The sequence below is a fragment of the Pinus tabuliformis genome, chromosome J (genome assembly GCF_031772625.1).
Source record: "Pinus tabuliformis cultivar Carrire ecotype Pingquan chromosome J, CPIR1, whole genome shotgun sequence".
Classification (NCBI taxonomy): Eukaryota; Viridiplantae; Streptophyta; class Pinopsida; order Pinales; family Pinaceae; genus Pinus; species Pinus tabuliformis.
In genome coordinates, this window is record NC_142295.1 from 487,603,995 (window position 1) to 487,625,921 (window position 21,927).

At 37.5% G+C, this 21,927-nt stretch overlaps 1 protein-coding gene across 1 annotated transcript in view; it reads right to left on the reverse strand.

Annotated features, from left to right (window-relative positions):
* Positions 1-21,927, reverse strand: part of LOC149227921 (uncharacterized) — a 232,287-nt gene that overhangs the window by 27,264 nt on the left and 183,096 nt on the right. Inside the window, exons 9-10 of the mRNA XM_089380622.1 lie at positions 9,365-9,419; positions 9,069-9,156 (exon numbers count right to left, since the gene is read on the reverse strand). Coding sequence (XP_089236748.1) covers positions 9,069-9,156; positions 9,365-9,419 — 143 coding nt within the window. The remainder of the gene's footprint in view (positions 1-9,068; positions 9,157-9,364; positions 9,420-21,927) is intronic.

The following is a 21,927-nucleotide window of genomic DNA, read 5'->3' on the forward strand; positions in this document are numbered from 1 at the left end:
AACATGAAAAACAACACTCACACAAGCCAAGGAAACAAAAGCAACAAAAAAGCAGCAAAAGACTTGAAAAGCAAAACTCACCCGGAAAAGTTATGTTGATCGTGCCAAAAGTTCCTAGATACCTCGAGAATACCAGAGCTCGAAGATCGAATGTGTAAATGAGTTCTGGCGGCGTTCATTAAATAGATTTGATCGATTTAAGGTTTATGACGTGCATGCCAAAAATCTAGGAAAAAGCGACAAGTGGCGGCAGTTTTCTAAAATTAACTCAAGTGTAACTCCCAGTGCTAAAAATAGATCCCTATTTTTAGGGATGTTTTTTGCTTTTTACTTTTTGCTTTTTCGGGAAGGCTGCCATGCATGCATGGAGAAATTGCGCAGTTCTGGAGGGAATTGGGCAACCTGCCAACACATGCATCGGGCAGTAGCTGAGGGAATGCTTCTACGCAATTCCTGGGCTTATTAGCTCTGGATGCCTCTCATGCTTTGCGCAGTTTCCCAGTTGAAGACAGGTTGTCAGTTGGGTCTGCGCAGTTTTGGAGCTGAAGCTCATTGCTGGGCTGATCTGCGCAATTCTTGAGAGCAAGGCTCACTGCTGGGCTGCACTGCACAATTCCTAAGAGCAAGGTTGTCTACCCTCTAGGATTACGCAGTTTGCCAAGGTAGTGCAAGAACCAGATGCAACCAAGTCACAGGGGGTCAGCTTGTGGTTAGACAGCAAAGCAAGTAAGCAACACAAGTTGTAAAGCGAAAGATAAATTCAAATGAAAACACAAGTACCTGGGTAGTGCAAGACAAGCTGTTGAGATTTAAGGAGGGAGGCTCCAAAACGAAGCGAAGGCAAAATTTTGGAGGGTGATTGTAGCCGCTACAACACAAGCCTAATTAGAGTTTTTTTCGCCAAAACATTAATGTACATAGTGTTGAATTTTGTAGCTATGGTCGGTCTTCATAATTAATATTTTAATCGTTGAAATATATGTATTGAAAAATATAAGACATGTTCTTCATCTCGGTTTCAAAAGAAATAATTTTGAAATTTAAAGCTTGGATCTAAAAGGATCAAGTCGGCCCTCCCGGTGTCAAGTTGGCCAAGCTTGAAGAGACACACATTCGACCTCCTAGAAGACTATATAAAGGACCTCCTCTTCAAAAGGCAATTCAAATCATCCATATGAGACAGAGCATAGGACGAATCTGCGTGAAATAGCAAGTCGATTTTTTGGGCAAGACAGCAGATCGAATTCTGAGGCAGACTGAGCTAACCGAATTCTAAGGCAAACTAAGCAGACCAAACCTAAGGTACAAACCATCAAATTCTAAGGAAGTCTGAGTTGGCCAAAATTTGGCCACAACAGATCAGACCAGACCGAGTTCATCAGGCAACAATTTGACTTGCCACAAGGGCAGTTTGACCAGGTGTGACCAGGGCTATTTTACTAGTCAGTTTGACTTTATTTTTGACTTGAAGAGTTAGATGTATCTTTGTTGAACTTAATAATTTCTCTAAGGAAACGGTTGTTGGGTTTTCCCCCATGCAGGATTTCCGAGAGTAAAATTCTTGTGTCTCTTGTTTGGCTTTCTCTTTATGATCCTACTGCCATTTTGTTTCTATTGATGAGATCTTCTGTGTAATTACTTTATGATGAATGTGAATGCAAGAAAAAGTTAACCTAAGAAATCATAAAAGTAATTATCAGTTTAGAAGATCCCTGAAAAATCAACATGGTATCAGAGCATGGGTGAAAAAGCAACCTAGACAAAAGTCAAACTATTTCAAGTTATCTTCTAGGACTTATTCTAAAAAAGCCTAGATCTGCCCCTTTTGCTCGAGTCCTAAAACATCTACATTCTATGTGTCCAATGATCCATGTTCTATTTTGAAGACAAGTTTGTTTCGTATCTGAGCTAAAGAAGAAAAAGGGGCCAAGGTCTCTGTCTTCTCAGACAGACCAGATAATCTCAGGAAGGTTGAAGCTTCATTTCTCTGTTGAAAAGAGTAGTCCTCTCTTATGAAGTCGAGATTCATTTTGATGAAAGAAGAGATTGTGATCCATTTTGAGGTTCACTTGAGATTGTGATAATATTCTAAGAAGTTCGAAAATCCTCAGTCTGTCACAGTAGGTCGAGAGGCCTCAGACATGACCTCAGAAGATCTAAGGTATCTCAGAATGAAATACCTCAATCATTAAAAAAATCCAACATAAAATTGCTTCTTGTTCATGGGGTCTCATGAAAATTGCTTGTAAACCTTCAACTGTGGAAAACGCTACACATCCAGAAAGGACTTGACCGGTGTGTCACATGATCAATGAATGGTTTATTTCATGATATTCTGAAACTTGTTATTGATTGGTTGAATTTCAATACAGTGGAATGCATGGATAGTGATATTATTATGGATTATTGAATAAGTTGTTACTGAAGATATACACTATATGAGTAAAGGAGAAGTCCATAAAATATTGAAGGCCAAATGATTCTCTTCACCTATTTGTGTAAGATAAGAACCAACACGAGCAACAAAGTCAAGAGTTATTAGAAGCACGAAAGAAACATATGGTGCATATATGTTTTTGCCGTCAAAGAGACAGTAAGCATGAATGAACACTTAATCAGGGTCATCATGATGGATGTGGATGATATACCTGTTGATCTATGGCAAGTAAATTGTCTATTTCAAGAAGAATTCCTCCTTTGATATGAATTCAAAAGTTAATGTGTTGTTGCAGAGATCCAAGCCTCTTGTCAAATGCTTTGATTATACTGGTACCATTTCTTGATTTTGGCATCCAAAAAGGTTACTCAGAAATTAGAATCAGTAGAATGCCATAAAGACATCTTATGACATTTCACAAAGCCCTTTGACATAACATTTGAAAGGACATTCATAAGTCCCTCATCAAGTTTTGAGACCAAATCCTCTTGAGAAGATCTGAAATTATCTTTGTAAAAGACAGAATATTGCTACTGCTCACTTAGTTTGGAATGGAACAGTATTCAGTTAAGAACGCATAATTGCAATTCCTTGCTCGAAGTTAATGGATATTGAAGATGTTGAAGTTGTAACTAGTGCTGGTCTTCATAATGTAATGTAAATCTATCATTGATGTATTTATTATATTCATTATTATATTTTATTTTGGTCAAAGAAAGTTCTTCATGCTTATGGAGTCAAAGAAAATTTTATTTGAGTCATGTTCCATTTGGACATTTGTAAGAAAAAGAAAATTAAATTTTATGTTGAATCATTAGCCCACAAAATGTCAAGTCAGCCCTCCTTGGAACAAGTCAACCTGGCCCTCCAGAGTGGCACCCATTCGACCCTCCTGGACAGCTATATATAAGAGGTAGTTCAACTCATTTGAGATCATCCAATCACACAACAAGACCATGTGAACGACAACAAGGAGCATAAATTAAGGAGAGAGAAAGTCAAGCTAAAGAAAAGAAGAATATTCCTTTTGTTGACTGAATTTCTGATGACGATAACTCGCACGTAAGGACAGAATTCTGTAAATAGGCCAATTTTTTTGTACTATCACAGGCCCGAAATTTCAGGAAGTTGACCAGAATGTTAGGTTTGACCTCTGTTGACTTTGACTTTTGGAGGAGGGTTGGACTTGACATTTTGGTGGCAGTATTGGTCTTGTTCTTGGTCTTGGATATCTCATTTTGATCTCATTCTATAAGAGAAGGATTGTTTGGTTTTCCCTTGGCTAGCAGCCTAACTTTGGTGTCTCTTGTCTCTTTATTTTCCTGGAAGATTGATCATTTGTATAATTGCTTGATGAAGAAGACATAACAAAAACTAAAGAAGAAAATATAACATTCACAAGTAATTATCAACAAGAGAAATCAATCATAATCTTACTAACTTGGTTTCTCAGCAGAAGACACCTATTTCAAGTTTGTGAACTAATGAGACAGAGACTGAAAAGGGCACTCACAAAGAAGAAGCCAAGTTATCCATTGTAGCTTTAAGCAGGCCAAGAATATTTATAAGTATGAGCTCGTAAGAAGTTGTTTGTATACCTGCTGCTCTGTGGGATGAACCAAATGTGTGTTCTACACATCTATACCAAAAACAACTAGCAAACTAATGACAGAGTGAATTGAATGGACCTGTGTAAGATATGTATTCAAGAACAGAAATGGTGCTGAGATCTAAATCTCTAAAGCCATATACCTTACACTACAGTGAAAATATCTTGTATGACTGAATAAGGGTTTTAGTATTGCATTGCACCATTGTGATTATGATTGTGCCATTACTTATATGGCAGAACTTTAGAAATATGAGAACACATCTCTGAAGTTCCTCCCTGAGCTAGAGGAAGTTAAGAAGGTCATTTGCAAGCAATATTGTCATAGGGTTGCCTGAGCCAAGAAGAAGTTATTCAACCTTTGAGAAGCTTGGTTATCAAATCTGAAGCAAATCCCTTGAAGTCTCTTGTTAAGGCAGAATGCATCTTGGATACACTTGTTTCAAGTGTCATGAACCTATAGGACATTTTGATGACTCAAATTTAAATCATACTCTAGGGTTGAGTTCGGTTCTGATAACATGATCCAATTGATACTGCCGCTACAATAAGAAGGTTGAGTTCCCTGAAAGGGCCTAGCTTGCACTACTAAGAATTTGATGATGCATTTGAAGATTGTCTACCTATTAAGAGTTGGTAGGTGGAGTTAAAACTAGTGTTTGTAAATCCTAAGAGAATGGAAGACTTGGATGTGAAAGCCCTAGGGTTTGTGGATAAAAGTCTAGAGCTGGATCTAGATCAATGTTTCCGCTGAAAGAAGAAACCCTAGCTCGTGCAAGGTATCTGATGATGAAGACAAGGATGAAAATCCAAGATGATTTCTGCAAGATGGAAAGGATCAAGAGAGAGTTGATAAATCCCTTCAAGCAATGAAAAGATAAGTACTTCATATCTCTCTTCCTTGGTTATTATTGTTGTTGTTTTACTATTAGCCTCTTATCTTTGTATCCTTTGCTTGGTTATGATTGTTCTTCCATGGCCTCTTAGTGAGGATTACAACGACATAGTGAAGCTTGCCTAGGGTTTGGCAGCAAATGGAAGTAGTGGAAGAATGAAGCAAAGTTCGTGACAAGAGAACTCTCCCCAAAATCGGCGATTTGTGTTGAGAGATATTGTACTAGATGATATCCAAGCTTGTGCTGAATGGAAATCAGTAGTTACTTCCAAATGGATATACAAGATCTAGCATGTAGCAAATGGCAAGGTAGAGAAGTACAAAGCAAGATTCATGAAAATTCTCCCAGTAAGAGGGAGAAGACTATGTTGAGACATTTGCTCCAAATTGTCAGGTACACTGATGTTAAAATATTATCTCTATTATTTCTATTGAAGGTTACATTAGATGGATGTAAAGGTCATTTTGCTCGATGAAGAAATTCAGGAAGAAGTGTACATGGGACCACCTCAAGACTTTGAGGGTTATGAATGAGTCTCTTGCTTGCAAATAGAAGATTGTACCTCAGACTTGGATTAATGGATTAAGGTTGATCCTATATGATTTGTTTCTGACGAAATTAGGACTCATGTGTCAGAGAAAGCAGCATTGGCAGAAATATTTGCTTCTGTAATAAAGGGAGCAGTCAGGCCTTCCTCGGGAAATCTTGTTTTAGCTTAAGAGGGAGTTGACCTCTAAGTTTGAGATGAAGGACCTAGATCGAAAGAAGCATACTATTAAGATCCCTCATAGTTTTTTGGGATGATGGATTGTCATTGAGATTGTCATACTAGATAGCTGATACAATGATATGCTATAGTAACTAGAAAGTTGCAGTGGCAGAGGGAGCAGCTAGGATTGCCACAGCAGGATCTATTTCAGAAACAGCACTTAGTTAGGGTGACCAAGAAATAGCCGATCAACTTATGGTTGAGCCAAGGCATGTGGTTCAACATGTGTTGAAATACCAACATGGTACAATTGGTTATGGCACACCCAATTATGGTTTGAGATAGGTGTCAAACAATTAAGTACAGCTGCAAGGATACACAGATTCAGATTAGGTAGAGCGTGCAGAAGACAGAAAGAGTTCATCAGGATATTTCTTTAGTTTAGGCTCCATTATGATTTCTTAGAAGAGCAGGAAGCAAACAACTGTTTCACTCTGTATTACAGAGGTTGAGTATATTGCAGCTTGGTTGGAGAGTTGAGAAGCAGTATGGCTTTAGAAACTCTTACAAGATTGTTTGATCAAGTGCAGGTAACAACCATGATGACAGGTCAAAGCACAGTGAGATCTAGTACCAAGACATGCTACAGAAGGAAGCAATGTGGCTCCTATATTATTCTACAATCAAGCAAATTGCTGACAAAGCCTTTGTCCCAGGATGTAGTTTGTATACTTCGAGGACAAACTTGCAGAAAGAGGGAGTGATGAAATTGCAACATCAAGGACAGTCATTCTCCCTTGGTCAGGTTGACCAAGATTAGGGAGAATGGTCAAGAGTGTTGATGTGATAGCATATGGATAGACATTCTCTTTGGGTTAGGTTGACCAAGATTAGGGAGAATGGTCCAACAGAGGACAAACATTCTTCCTAGGACAAATATGTTGACCAGGATTAGGAAGAATGGTCCTAGAGACCCAAAATTACTCAGTTAAGTAGGTTCCTTTTTAGCATCAGACTCAGGATTACTCTCCAAATAGATTAAGTGAGCCCATTTAGCATCATGGCCTAGAGTGAGGCCTTTGGATTTGGGGCAAGGAGTACTCAGATGGATTGAGTGTATCCCTAGGGTCAGTGTCACAGGGTTCGTCGAACCTAAAGGTTGAGGTCCGAAATTCATCGAATTTCAAAAAAAATCTTAAGGTTCGTTTAGGTTCGAGAAGGTTCGGTTCCTGCTGCGTGCATTATTATTATAACGACATTCATATTGTTATTACCCTAAGGTTTAGGTTCGAGAAGGTTCGGTTCCTGCTGCTGTGTCCTAACTTGTACAGTATTCCACATAATCGTCCCAATCTCCCAGTGAGCTTGTGCGCGATTTCCGAGTCATGGTTCAAATTTTTTTGCTAACGCGTTGACATTATTATAATTTTACAAGTATTATAATATATTGCAGTATCAAAATCTGCGTACATAAATTATAATGTGTTAAAAGCATTATATTTTAAGGCGTCAGCATTATTATAATTCTATAAGTATTACAATGAACTGTAGTATTGAACTCAACGTACATGTATTACAGGCAATACAATATGTTAACACATTACAATGTATTGAACTCAGCTTATATGAGGCATTACAATGGGCTAATGTATATTTATTATTATTATTATAATAATAAAGATAAGTTAACATAATTTAAAAATTATATATTTTTACAAGAATTATTTTTAATATATTTTAAATTATATTACATTAACGAAATTAGGGTATTGTTATTTTAAATATTATAAAATAATATAACTTATATTTATGGAAAATTATAAATTTATTGATATAGTATATGATAAAAATTATAAATATATATTAATTATAAATGAATATAAAAGATTTATGTAATTTTAATTATTATATATATTTTTAAAATTATATACATGAACGAACCTAATGGTGAACCTCATTCGAATCTCATCGAAAAATTCGAACTCGAATCGAACTTAATTGTAATCGAATTCCAGTTTGAACCCGAACCATGTGACATTGCCTAGGGTTACACCATGGGTAGAGAGATTGACTAGGATGATGGTGAACCAAGACTAGTTTGTATACCATGGGTCAAAGGCGCCAACTAGAATCAGGGTGACTAGTTGATGCTAATGATGCACCATGGGTCAGATGTATGGACCGATTTTTATGGTCAGAGGTACCAACCTGAATAATGGTGACTAGTTGATGTTGTTGATTTAGCATGGGTCACAGTTGCTGACCAGGATTACGATAATTGAATGATGTTGATGCTAATGATGAATTATTATAACCTTTCTTAAAGAATTTTGTCAAAAGAGAACATCTAGATAGACATTATGAATACCTCCCTAGCTAAGAGGGAGTGTTGAATTTTGTAGCTATGGTCGGTCTTCATAATTAATATTTTGGCGCTTGAAATATATGCAATGAAAAATATAAGACATGTTCTTCATGTCGGTTTCAAAAGAAAGAATTTTAAATTTTTCAAATTTAAAGTTTGGATCCAAAAGGATCAAGTCAGCCCCAGCTTGAATAGACACCCATTCAACCTCCTAGAAGACTCTATAAAGGCTTTGATCTCCTCCTCAAAAGGCAATTCAGATCATCCATCTGAGGCAGAGCATAGAACGAATCTGACACAGAGAACGAAACTGAGGCAGAGTAAGGGCAGATCAAAGTGAAAGAGCAAGTCTAGTTTCTGGGCAAGACAAATCTGACCAGACCGAATCTTTGAGGTTCTGAGGAATTCTGAGCAGGCCGAAATTCGGCCCTAGGAGATCAGACCAGACCGAGTTCATTCGGGCAGCAGTTTGACTTGACACAAGGGAAGTTTGAACTTTGACCAAGTATGACCAAGGCTATGTTACTGGTCAGTTTGACTTTATGTTTGACTTGAAGAATTAGATGCATATCTGTTGAACTTAATAATTTCTCTAAGGCAAAGGTTGTTGGGTTTTCCCCCATGTGGGCTTTCCCAGGATAAAATTATTGTGTCTCTTGTTTGGCTGTCTCTTTATGATCCTACTGGCATTTTGTTTCTATTGTTCAGATCTTCTGTGTAATTACTTTATGATGAATGTGAATGCAACAAAAGATTAACATAAGAAATCATAAGTAATTATCAGTTTAGAAGATCCCTGAAAAATCAACTAATAGATGCACAAGACTGGTTTTCACTGGCAGCGAAATGAATAATTTCAGATGTGTCTAATTTACTTTATGGTTGGGGAGAACATCTGAACATATCTTGCATCCATTGTGACAGTAAAGGAAGATATTGCAGTGTTTCAATCAAATTATCTGTTTGATCCTCATTTAGATTCAAAAGTAAATAGTAAGACTCATTTCTTACAGAGAACAGTTTAAATTATATTTTTAAAAGTATATATTTACACATGATTTACCTTTGGAGTTGCTCGATCTACAGCAATAGTTGATCCTGCAAGCTCATGACTTTCTGACATAACTTTGTCAACAGACTCTGGAAATAGTAATAAGAAAGTAGATCAATAACAAACTTGAAATGAATTTAACATACAATTAACTATGAGCAGTATTCGATTAAAGCTTTGGAATGATTGCAATACTTTGAATCATATTATTTTGCCAAAACTATTTCCTGTAAAATTTGAAATTGCAGAGAAATAAAGTTTCATGTGCAAAAATCATCAGCAAAGTCAATAAAATACCTGCATTTTCATATGTAACAAATCCAATTCCACGATGTTGCTTTGTTGTTTGGTCCTGAATTGTACCGACAGAAGAAGAAACAATCAAATATGCATATGTAAATTGCAACAGTTTTAATTTTACTAAAAATTGTAAACAATTTAGCTGATATGAATTAGAATGGAAAACATCATTATCAGTTATGAGGGATAATCTCTTTCTGAAAACAGCTGCCATTTTATCCATATGAACCAACGCTACACCAAGACATGTTTAACTTGAGTGACAGAACTTCCCACATGAAATTCACAGCTAGTGGGTTTGCCTGTATATCTAACAATTAATGCCACAGCCCTGATAACTTTTTCTTATAAGTTGTGTCTATTATAAGAAAATTCAACACAGATTACGGGTTGAAATTGGATTATAGACCACTATTGGCAGTGTACTTGTTCCCTTTCTTCACATTGGTGGTTGACATGTGTCCCTAGTCTAGTGTGACCTAAGACTCTAATGGTCATACCACTCCATGTTCTTCATACCTAACACTTGTCATCATTCCCCAATGTCCGTTATCACATCATTTGATTGGTTCTTGTCAATCACGAGTACCAATTCTCTATTGGCCTTGTCTTGTCAGAAGAAAGGGTTGAATATACCCGAGGTTGATGCAGCTGTAAGAAAGGAAAAAGCATCAGCCAGATGTTAAAATGCAAAAGAATGACAAGGGATGTAAAGCAAGCAAAAGCAAATTATAGCATGAGCTCTACCCCTTTTTATATAGCCACTTGTCCCTGACAGTATCCATGCAAATCACACCGATCAAAGAAAAAAGAACTCTTAGTAAACATCTTGAACCTGATGAAGTGATAAATTGCCCACAATTAAAGGGGGGTTATATGATCATTATTACTTGATAAATCAATAAAGCTTGTTGAACAAGTTATATCTAAGCGAGAAAGAAAAAGACAAATATGGGGGTTTTTAAAAACAAAGGCAAGGGAAGGTAATATAAGTAGCTAAGCACTCTCTCTAGAAAGGCATTCATGGACAATGGTTTGCATAACCTCGTATGAGAATATGACACCTTTCCTGAAATAAACTATAAGCCATAACACCTATCACTTGCTCCTATCATTTGAAAGGTTGAAAGCACCTAATAAGGCCATGTGATAACCCTCACATATCTAAGTGAGGTAACTTGTGCACAGTCACCACCAATAGCAAGGTACATAGAGGGGGCTTGGCAATCTTGATTAAATTCCAATCCCATACCCTCATCCATCATAGAGTCTAGTCTTCAAATGTTGCAAACCCACCAATTCTAAAACACTAAAATCCTAAAAAAGGTTTAAGTGTACTAAATTCTAAACGAAATATGAAATTCTACTTTCTTCATATCAAGTTCAAAATATCTTATCTATGCAATGCTACTACAATGTACGCCACTATATACATAGCATTGCATATATTTGGTAGTAGCAAATGCCAGGAAATTAGTGCATGTGACAAGATATCGTAATAGTTTGGATGCTAAACATGATAATGGCTTCATTGTTTGTACTTCCACGACAAAATTCCAATTGCATTAGTGATTGCATTGACTACAAACATGGTATTACTAGTGTCATAGTATGAGAATATGACACCTTTCCTGAAATAAATTATAAGCCATAAAACCTATCACTTGCACCTATCATTTGAAAGGGTTGAAAGCACCTAATAAGGCCATGTGATAACCCTCACATATCTAAGTGAGGTAACTTGTGCACAATCACCACCAATAGCGAGGTACATAGGGGGGGCTTGGCAATCTTGATTAAATTCCAATCCCATACCCTCATCCATCATAGAGTCTAGTCTTCAAATGTTGCAAACCCACCAATTCTAAAACACTAAAATCCTAAAACAAAGTTAAGTGTACTAAATTCTAAACGGAATATGAAATTATTCTTTCTTCATATCAAGTTCTAAATATCTTATCTATACGATGCTACTACAATGTATGCCACTATATACATAACATTGCATATATTTGGTAGTAGCAAATGCCAGGAAATTAGCGCATGTGACAAGATATCGTAATAGTTTGGATGCTAAACATGATAATGGCTTCATTGTTTGTACTTCCATGACAAAATTCCAATTGCATTAGTGACTACATTGACTACAAACATGGTATTAATAGTGTCATAATGGTCCTCCTTGAATTGACCTTTCATGAGAATTCAATATGGCCAATCATTGCTCCAACAAAAAATGTAGTGAAAAATTGTTGTAAATTGGTAGCTATGGTCAGTATGTTCATTGGCAAATGAAAGGAAGAAATTCATATTTTTCAGGGTGACCAAGTTAGCCTAAAGTGCACAAGTCGGCCCCACATGATGAAAGAGTTTGACCCCAAGGTCAAAACCCTCGTAAGACACATATAAATAAGAGATCGTTGACCGTCATTTGGCATCACATCAACTCACATCATTCGATCTGAAATCACAAGAAGAAGTCCACATGTGCGAAGGAGACAATGAGAATTTGTTCTGCATTGACCAACCTTCTATTCTTCTATTTGACCGGCGTTGACTTGGGAGAGATAGCTTTTGTTTGACTGAGCTCTTTGACTGTTTTGGAGACCAAATATTTTAGGGATTTGTTGACTCTGTTTGACCAATATTTTCCTCCGTTTCTGGGTTGTTGACCGTAGGTCAACCCTGAGCATTGACCAAAAATTGCAGAGATTCATTTGACTAAGGTTTGATCGAATTTCAGCCCTCATATTCAAAGCTACCTTAGGCCGAAATTTGGTCCTTCTGTCGTAGACTTGACTTTCACCAAGATTGACAATTTTCTCTCTTTGTTGACTAGTTTGACTTGGATATATTGAGGTCAAAATTTGGAATCTTTTTCGGAATATTTTGATGTACTTTTGATGCACTGAATTCTCTCTCTCACAAGGAAAGATTATGGGTTTTCCCTAGCTACTAGCCTAAATATTGGTGTCTCTTATCTCTTGTTTTATTGTTTATTGTAATCTCTATTGCTCTATTAAAGAAAGTGAATGGCTAAAATTTTCCATGTATAACTGCTTAATGATTGGAATATTGTAAGAAGACTAATTGTATCATTGGAAGTAGTTATCGGTTTGAAAACTTGTACTAGTCTTGATACCACTAGAAAATCAACATGGTATTAGAGCTTTGGTGAAGGGGAAGAGCATTGGGATCAGCTTGAAGAGCATTAAGAAGCACTTTGAAGACTTTTGGGATTCTGCTTTATGTTTTGGTTGGATATCTTCATCATGAATTCCTTCATGAACACCAAAAATAAGCTTGAAGGATTGACCTAGTGCTTGCAAGGCACAAGGTCCTGAGTATTGCTACAGAAAAAGTTACTGAACCAATTGACCAAGCAGGAAAAGAAAAATTTTAAGATGTCATTTTGGCAAGGAGCATCATTGTGGAAGCTGTTACGGATCATCTAATTCCCTATATTGTTGATCACCAAACTTCGAAGGAGATGTATGATGCCATTACTAGATTGTACACTATCAACAACATCAAACAATCTATAAGTTTGAGAAGGGTTGCGGGGGAGCGCCCCCCCCCCCCCCCCCCCCGGTCACCCCCACGATCCCGCTCCCAATTCGCACTCTGAGCGGGAGCGACTCGAGAGCAGGTCGGGAGCGCACTCCCGACAAAAAAAAAACTCCCTGGTTTTTTAGGAGTGTCTAGTCTTTTTTGCAAAGAAAAATTGCAGTAATATTCCAAATGCAATGTTTTTCAAAGAAACAAATACGTTTTGAGTGGGGCAGCCTAATGATCAAGCCTATGGGAATCACAATGTTTCCACCGGATTTTGTCAAGTATTAGGGTATGGAACTCGTATTTAAACAAGAGCACCAATCCCTCTATGTACCTTGATGTTAGTGACATTGGTTGCCGGACTCCCCTATCATGACCCTCCTAAAAATGTACGCATCACTCAAACAAAATCTTGACTTGACATGCAATGTGTTTGGGAAAATTATAGACTTATAATTTGACAGACATAAATCATCAACCTAGGGTAGGTAACCTTATGAGATGTTGCGCAAAATATATGCAAGCTAATACTTTAAGTGTTTTTCTAAATAAAACCACACACATACAGCTTCAATATCTCTTTTCCTCATCAACACTTAGCAACAAAGGCTAAATTAAAGCTTGATCAAACAACTCCAAACAGATTCATCAAATAAGCTTCACCATTTAACCATTATACATGTGTTGCTACAAATTAGAAAAGAGAAACAAAGGTTGTGTAATAATTCTATCAATTCATGAATATAATTAAAAGAACACAAATCTGCAACTACTGGAGTTGTGAGTAAAGGGGGCCCTCCCTTACTCACAACCCCTTTAACTGCTAAAGGAGTTTACACAGCGAGATCAACAGAACATGGAACTTTATATTAATCTAAACAAATATTACAGTAGTACAAAAGTCTGGTATCCGCTCCCCCCTTTGTAAATGAAACATAAAAGTATTTATACAAGTGCAGAGGCATAAACTTGCCCGAATTAGGAAAACTAACATACTGCAATTGTTTGCTAATAATAATTGGAAAAGACAATAAAAATAGACATGCTGAGTTTGATCCATGACTGAAAGCATGGATCAAACTAATCTCATTGAGTTGTTGGAGCTATTTCCCAATACAACCATCTATGAGAGGACTAAAGGTCTGGGCGGTTTTGGTGGCAGTTTTGAGGCAGCCAATAAGACAACATCCATGTAAGTGGATTTCTTAACACAACCCATGTTTTCGTTCTCCTCGAGGCTGACCAGAACATACTCAACCATCGAGATCGCAGCAGGAAATCAGAGTGATTACAAGAAACCAACGTATCTACAGGAAATCAGCAATTATACAGGAAATCAGCAATTCTATAGGAAATCAGTGATTCTACAGGAAATCGCGGACTGTCTGCTAAAAAATGTGGAACCGCTTCGGAAGATAGTTGGTCTACATAAGATTCGGTCAGCACTCTTGAAATTGTAGATAATTCAATTAGGTAACATTCAACTTCAAAAATACTCAAGAATAAAGTGAAATGATACTTTTTAAAATGATTTGCATACCTTAAAGCTCACAACACCCTTTTGGTCAAAACACATATAGTATGGAAAAAAGAGAGTTATGAAGGGTCAAAAAGAGTTCAAAGGCGGAAAGCAAGGCCTTAGAAACGTTATCAAAAAATGAACAAAATTGAGGCTCAACACTATGCTTTTTCTATCTTATCTTAATGCTTAGAGGGTGATATTAATGACAAAGATCCCTATACAGATCCAGAGCTAATGACAAAGATACCTCTGGATATTAATGCTTAGAGGGTGATATTAATGACAAAGATCCTGATTTTCCAACAAGAATAAAAAATTAGACATTTCTCATGGCGGCAAGAGGCCCAAGCATTAGCAATAGACAATAGATTTACTTGTCTTTTCTAGTTTCTAGTCGTTTTTATAACTATTGAATCTTTCATATTTATTATGATATTTTTTGTAAACAATATATGACAATTTAAGTTTGAAATTTGAAGTTGGAAATTATAACTCATTAGTAATAAATTATGAATATGACGCTTCGTGAAAGTTGAAAGTTGTTTCATTTCATTTCATTTTATAACATTTGATTTCGTGTTAGATATTATTTGTTGCAATGGTTACACTTCACTTACAAGTACAACTTTGGTGATCAACGATGATAAATGTTATATATTGAATTTTGAAAGCTTGAAACTTTAAGATTGATGAATCATGAGACTCAATATGTTGTATGTTACTATGTTACTAACTTGTGAATGTGGTTGATCAAGACTATAACTTCTAGATGATTGTTGTTATATGGTTCAATGTATGTTTTTTATGTTTTTTATATCTAATTCATCATTCTACATGCTTTTGTTAACATATATGCATCAAAATATAAAAAAATATATATTATATAAAAATGCTCCCGGAATCGTTCCCAAACCGGTAGCTTCTGAAAATGCCGCCCCTGCTCCCGCTCCCAAGTAACCTTGAGTTTGAGGGATCAACTTCTGAATATCAAGATGACAAATAATGACATTGTGGCATTATATTTCGTAAGGATATCTCAAATAAGAGATCAACTCAAAGCTATTGAAGAAGAAGTATCTGACAAAGAATTGGTGGTTGTGGCAATGGGTGGTCTACCTAAATCTTGGGATCCTTTTGCAGCAAGCATTAGTGGAAGAGAAAATCCACCCTCCTTTGATAAGTTGTGGGTTGCCTGCACTCAAGAAGAATCAAGGCTCCTTTCTAGAGGCAAGATTGCAAATCCAGGTGAAGACTCTCAAGCTTTTGCAGCCCACTCAAAGAATAGCAAGGGAAGAAGAAACTTTGGAAGATTTCAAAGAAGTTCAGGGAGAAGACCTAATTCAAGACTTGCTCCAAGAAGGGAACCTACTCCACAAAGAAGACCTCCTCCTCCCTCTCAAGATATAAGAGATAGAAGAGACAAAACAGATATGACAAATGTTCAATGCTTCCATTGCCAAGAATATGATCACTATCAAAATAAGTTCCCTCAAAAGAATGATTCTCGAAGGGATGATTAGCAAAGGGATGATGATCGAAAGAGGAAAGGGAAGCATCATGCTTCTGGAACTGAACTTGATGATCCTCACATAAGAGGCCTAGAAAGAGAGAGTTTGATGATGAATACTCATTTTATTCTGCTTTTACAGGTTCCATTGCAGGTCATGATAAACTATGGTTGGTGGGCAGTGGTGCCTCTAGGCACTGTTACCGCTCAAACTAGCAGGGGACCTTAAGGGGATCCCTAAAGGGGAAATGCTAGGCCAAGGGCAACAAATGGAGACTTAGCCCACTGTCACCTCAACTAAGGCTCCCTTCTATTTGCAGACTTTAACTGACAGGAGGAGACCCGGTATTATAGAGTCATCGATGAAGGATAAGTCAATGAGACGATGTGGTGACCCTAATAATCCCTTTCCTGGAAGAGTTAGAAAGATAAGGCTTGCTTGCTTTCTAAGCAAGGTATAATGTCTTCTAGGGAAAGGAAGGGAGGATTTAAGGGTTAAGTTTATGAGATATGACTTATGAGGGAACTTCCTAATCCCTAAAATCCTTATTGTAATTGGTATCCCGGATGGTTCTCGAAGAATTGTCTTTTCAAACGAGCGGGGCCACACAAGACCAAGTGGACCTAGTCTAGGATAGGAGGAATGAGTATGGAAACCAATGATGTTCTTACCCTAGACAAGGTGGGAAAGGATCAAAGAAAGGATTTTCACTTGAAAGTGTTGATTTGATCCTATGAGGTGCTAGCCTTGGGGATGCTAAGGAAAAGTTTGATCCCGCAACTAGGCTTGGCTTTTCTCCCAACTCCACCGTTGGAATGGCTTCAAAATTGGAGGAGACCTTGAGGAAAGACCAGTGCAGGAGACCCTAGGAGATCGAACTTTTTGGAGGGCTAGCTTGTCGGGAAATTGATGCCCTACGTACCCCAACTTGGCTAGACCTAAATGAAGGTGAAAGGATGTGATTTTTGGTGACCACCTTTTGGTAGATCAATGCCTTAGTCTTGGGATAAAGGAGTCTATGATGAAATAATGAGTAGGATTCTTGATTCTTAGTTAAGGAGGCCTCAAGACCACTTCACTAGCCTTCTAGGTCAATAAGAAGCAATCTTGCAGCTTTTATACTTCGATGTGCAAAGGAGATGGCTTATCAAGGTCAAATTCTTTGATAGAATTACCCCTAGGAGATTTTGTTCATATTACATGGCCCATACATTGAGAGATGCTATAATAGAGACAAAATTCCACAATTTTAAGCAGTAAATGCATGCAGCAATTAGACCTAGAAATAGCGAAAATCCTAATCCAATGTATATGACAAAGTAAAACAAGAATAACATTAAAAGCATGTACTTACATGTAACAGAGTGTATCCAACTGTAATGACTCACCTACAACTATAAATAAAATACAAATATTAGCATACATACGAGACCTCCATACGATAGCTACGTATGCATGGACCTGCATGTATCGCACTATATATAGGCTAGTTACTACAGGAAGAGATATAAATTAAGGTAATGAATTAATACCTCACCAGAATATCATATATATCAAATTAGGTAGGTAATACGTATACCACCTTAAATACATATATATATATATATATATATATATATATATATATATATATATATATATATATATATATATGATAAATCCTTAAACTAAAAGAAAATGTCAATTTTAATTTACAAATCAAATTAAAATTAAAATTAATAAAATAATAATATAAATTAATTAAAATTATAAACTAAATAAATCAAATTAATTTATTAAAATAATAATAAACTTTAATCAAATCAAATCTACGTATCCAAATAAAATCAACAAAATCAAATGAGATTTGATTTTATAAAAGTTACACGTAACAAAACAATGACACGGAGATGGGAGGAAGGCGGTGGACGAGGAATTAAAAGGAGGAAGGAAATCTTGAGGAGGGGGAGGAAGGAGAACAATTTTAACACAGAGGTACAAATAGGAAGGAGTCTTGATTGTACTAGAGTTTTTGGGCATGGGGGATCAGATTGCTTCGATTGGAAAGCATTCTGAGACTGAGTACCTAGGTTGTACCCAGTTCGGCAGGGAGGTTTTGGCCGTTTTGGTAATGCAGCCGGAACAAGATTTGCAGCAAAGCAGACAAATTGGTATTCATCAGAGAAATTGTTTATATTTTGTATTTAAATTACATATTCTGGTATTTATGAACAAATTATTGTTAAACCCTCTTAAATTTCGAATTTAGGGCTCTTACACCAACCATCCAAAATTGACAAAAGAGAAGCTCCAAGATAAGATAGACCAATACTCACACATCAAAATTCATCCATAAAGCTCCAATTCATCCTCTAGAAAAAGTGTGAAATTCTCAAGAGAGAGAAGAGATCCAATCCAAAGTGATCATGAGAAAATGAACTCATCTCACTTGTATTTATACACAACTTAGAAGTTCGAATTAGCCTCCTTGGCCTACATAAGCCCCAAAAATAAAATAATGTTATAATAATTCAACTTTTGGCGACAAGCCCACCAAACTAGCTCATAAATGAAAAAGTAAGCCTCTCAAGAGGTCAAATAAAAATCTATGCATATCGTAGGGCCCTCTAAGAGGCCTAATGAGGTCTACGGATGCCATAATGAAGAATAGGACCCTCAAAAGTAGTGGACAAGGGGTTGGTCCCTTGTAATAACTTGTGGTGCTACAAATGACATGTGGGGGCACACAAGTGTCTTCATGGGTCTCTAAACAAATCGAAGATGTTTGTAGATCGCCTACAAGGGCTAGAATGATGGTGTAGGTGATACCACATCATCGTGCAAGTCCTGGATCATCTACCATGTGTATGGTGAAAATTTGGAGCCAGCTAGGCATGATGGATCAGGTGCATCTTCCTCGTCCAATAAATGAACCATGAGCAATCCCTGAGTAGTTGTGGAGATCCATGGAGTGCTATTTGCTACAGTGGAGGCTCATGGCTCTCAACGCACACCCTACATGTGCCAATGTAGCCCTCTGGAGGATTAGGACCCCGTATAGGGAGACCAAACCCAAGATGGAGACCATCTACAATCTTGCATAAGATCCAATGCGTCCCTTAGCCTTCCTGTACAAGTAGTCATTAGAGAAATCGAGTTAATGAGCTTACCTATCATGGACCACAGGTGGGGACTTCATAATGGCCAGCCCTTCGATAATGGGCTTTCGGATGTGCCAATGTCTCCTAAACTCCAAATGGGGTTAACCAATAATCCTATTAGGTGGTTTCTACGTCAAAAGGGGATAATATAGTCAAAGTACATACTTCAAAAGGTGGTGGCATGTGACAAATAGGTGAATGAAATAGGGGATGAAAAGGGGCAACTCTGGGTCACACACTGGGGTACAAGGGTAGCTACTAAGAGGGAAGCCCATACTTGAGTTTCTAATGTGTAGAAGGGAGCAATCATGGTACATGAAGTGCCCTAGCCTTGATTTTTGCACTCTTCTTTATTATGCCTTTTGTTTTTTTATGATTTTTTTTGGTTAACTGCTCGGGGCTCAAGGTGTAAGAGCATGATGTATAAGATATAGCAGTGAATATCCCCCTTTTAAGGTGGGGCAGTTCATTGCCCACAGGGATTGGGACAATCATGAGTTCCTATATGATTAAGGAGGCTCATAGAACCTATAGGAACCAAGGTGATGGCCATGTTGATGGGGTAGAGCTCATGTATTAGCTTTTGCCCACATGCTAAATGTGTTTGTCCCGAACATATTTTGCATTTTGTGGAACATTTTTCTGTTGAATGTGGCCATAAATGCTTTTATCTTTCTTTTTAGTTGCATCAACCTTTGGGCTTCATTCCAGGCCATGACCGAAGGTGTGGGCAAGGGGAAGGGGCATGCTAACCCTATATGGACCCAATGGGGGAATGTGGACCCAGGGATGCGAAATAATGAATCGAGTAATAATGAATGGAAAGAGGGCAATATAAGCGGATAAGGGAGCGAGACCACGCAACCAAAATCGGGGTTTCCCATGAAATACCATCCCTAGAGCCAAATGGTCAGTAAAAGAGATCCCACGAGACTAGAATCCAAGGTTAATACCTAAAAGGGGTCTAGGGGACAAGAGCACAAGCCCAGCCCATTCTTCCGCCGAATCCCCCCATTAATCCATGCTCAAAAGTGTCCATGATAAGCAAACTACACTACTCAATTTCCAAATGACAAGGCATACCTTTAGGTTCGGGAGGCCCACCTTCAAACATACAATCATGGCAAATGGGCAAGGGACCACATGCCTAGCTCAGGTGGCGAAGAAATGGCACAATGAGCTAGTTGGTGGTTGCAAAGGGCTATTGGTTGTCGGCCGAGAACCATCTTGGGGAAAAAAATATCTCGTAGGGATATTACCCATAAAATGGTGGGTAACAGGCACATGACTGGAAGTCGTGAGAATCTCTCTGGATTGGTCAAAAAGAAGATAGCTCAAAGCGTTGAGCTTAGAGATAATGGCAAATACAAAGTCAAGGACATGTTAGAAAATGTAACTATGTTCGGTCTTCAATAATGTACTTGTCAAAAGTATAAAGAAAATATTTTTTATTATTGTAACAATGACTTATTAAAGCATGGTTTCCATGCTTGGGTCATCATTATATTACTCAAAGTCCCCATTGTGGACTGCTAGGATTAATATTGAGTTTATAGAGTCATTGTACATTCGAAGAGACCCTTCTTGGGCTTTCGAATCATGTAAAAAGGTTTTGTATCAAGTCAAATATGAATTATGTACCCTCCACATCATGTTGGCCTAAGAGAGATCAAGTCGGCCTAAGGACCCTCATTCGACCCACAAGAAGCCTATATATACAAGGAGGTCGAAGTCATTTGGAGCACTCACTCTCAAGCAAGTTCGATATCTCAAGAAGCACTGGAGAAGTGCAAAGTCTGTTGCCGGGAGGACAAAATAAGTGTGAGTTTGGGGAAGTCTATCGAGAGGAAGAAAATCAAACTTTTGGTGCCTCTCTCTCTATGTTTCGTGGTCTAAGTTGGGAGAGCGAAGTCTGCTAAGATTTTGCTGTTGCCGAAAGCTACTGCCTAGTTGAAGTTGGTGGAAGGGGTCGAAGATCTAGGAGGCTGACATGGTGTGGAGAGAAAGTCTGGTCTTGGTCTAGGGTAAAAAGTCTCAAAGAATACTATTGAAAGGAAAATTTATCTTGACTGGGTTTTCCCCTTGAGGGGGGTTTGCTCTGGCATGTGCCTATATCTTTGTGTCTCTTGTTTTTTATCTTCATACACACATATAATATGGTAATTTCTTGACATTATATGGTAATTTCTTGATGAAAGATAAGATAATAAAGAAGCAAAAGAAGCCAACACACTCACAAGTAATTATCAAGAAAGGAGAATCAAACCCTAATATAATATCTTTGATTTTCCAACATGGTATTAGAGCTAAGGTCAAAAGAAGTCGAAGATCACTTTGTTGGCATGGATTCTTCCTCTATGGTGATCTACATAAGATTGGGTTACAACACTGCTGGAAGATGGATCAAGAAGATCATCTACTACTTATTCAACAAAGTCAAGAGTCAAGGATTCTTGGCTGCCCTTACAGGTTCTCTTACTGATGACAATGCATGGATCATTGATAGTGGAGCATCGAGACACATGACAGGTGAAAGAAAGCAACTTCACACACTATCAAAGGAGCCATCCTCTCACGCAGTGGAATTGGGTGTCAACAAAAGCTATGTTGTTAGATGTCTGGGATCAACATCATTGAAGCTAGATGATGGGTTGAAGCTACCTCTCAACAACATTCTCTATGTTCCAGGTTTGAAAAAGAATTTACTTTCTATTTCTTGTTTAGAAGATAAAGCGGAAAGGATTGCTTTTGTTGATGGAAAAGTATTGGTTTGGGGAAAAGACTCTAGTATTAACAAAGCTAGGGTTATTGGAGTTCATGAAGGAAGTCTTTATT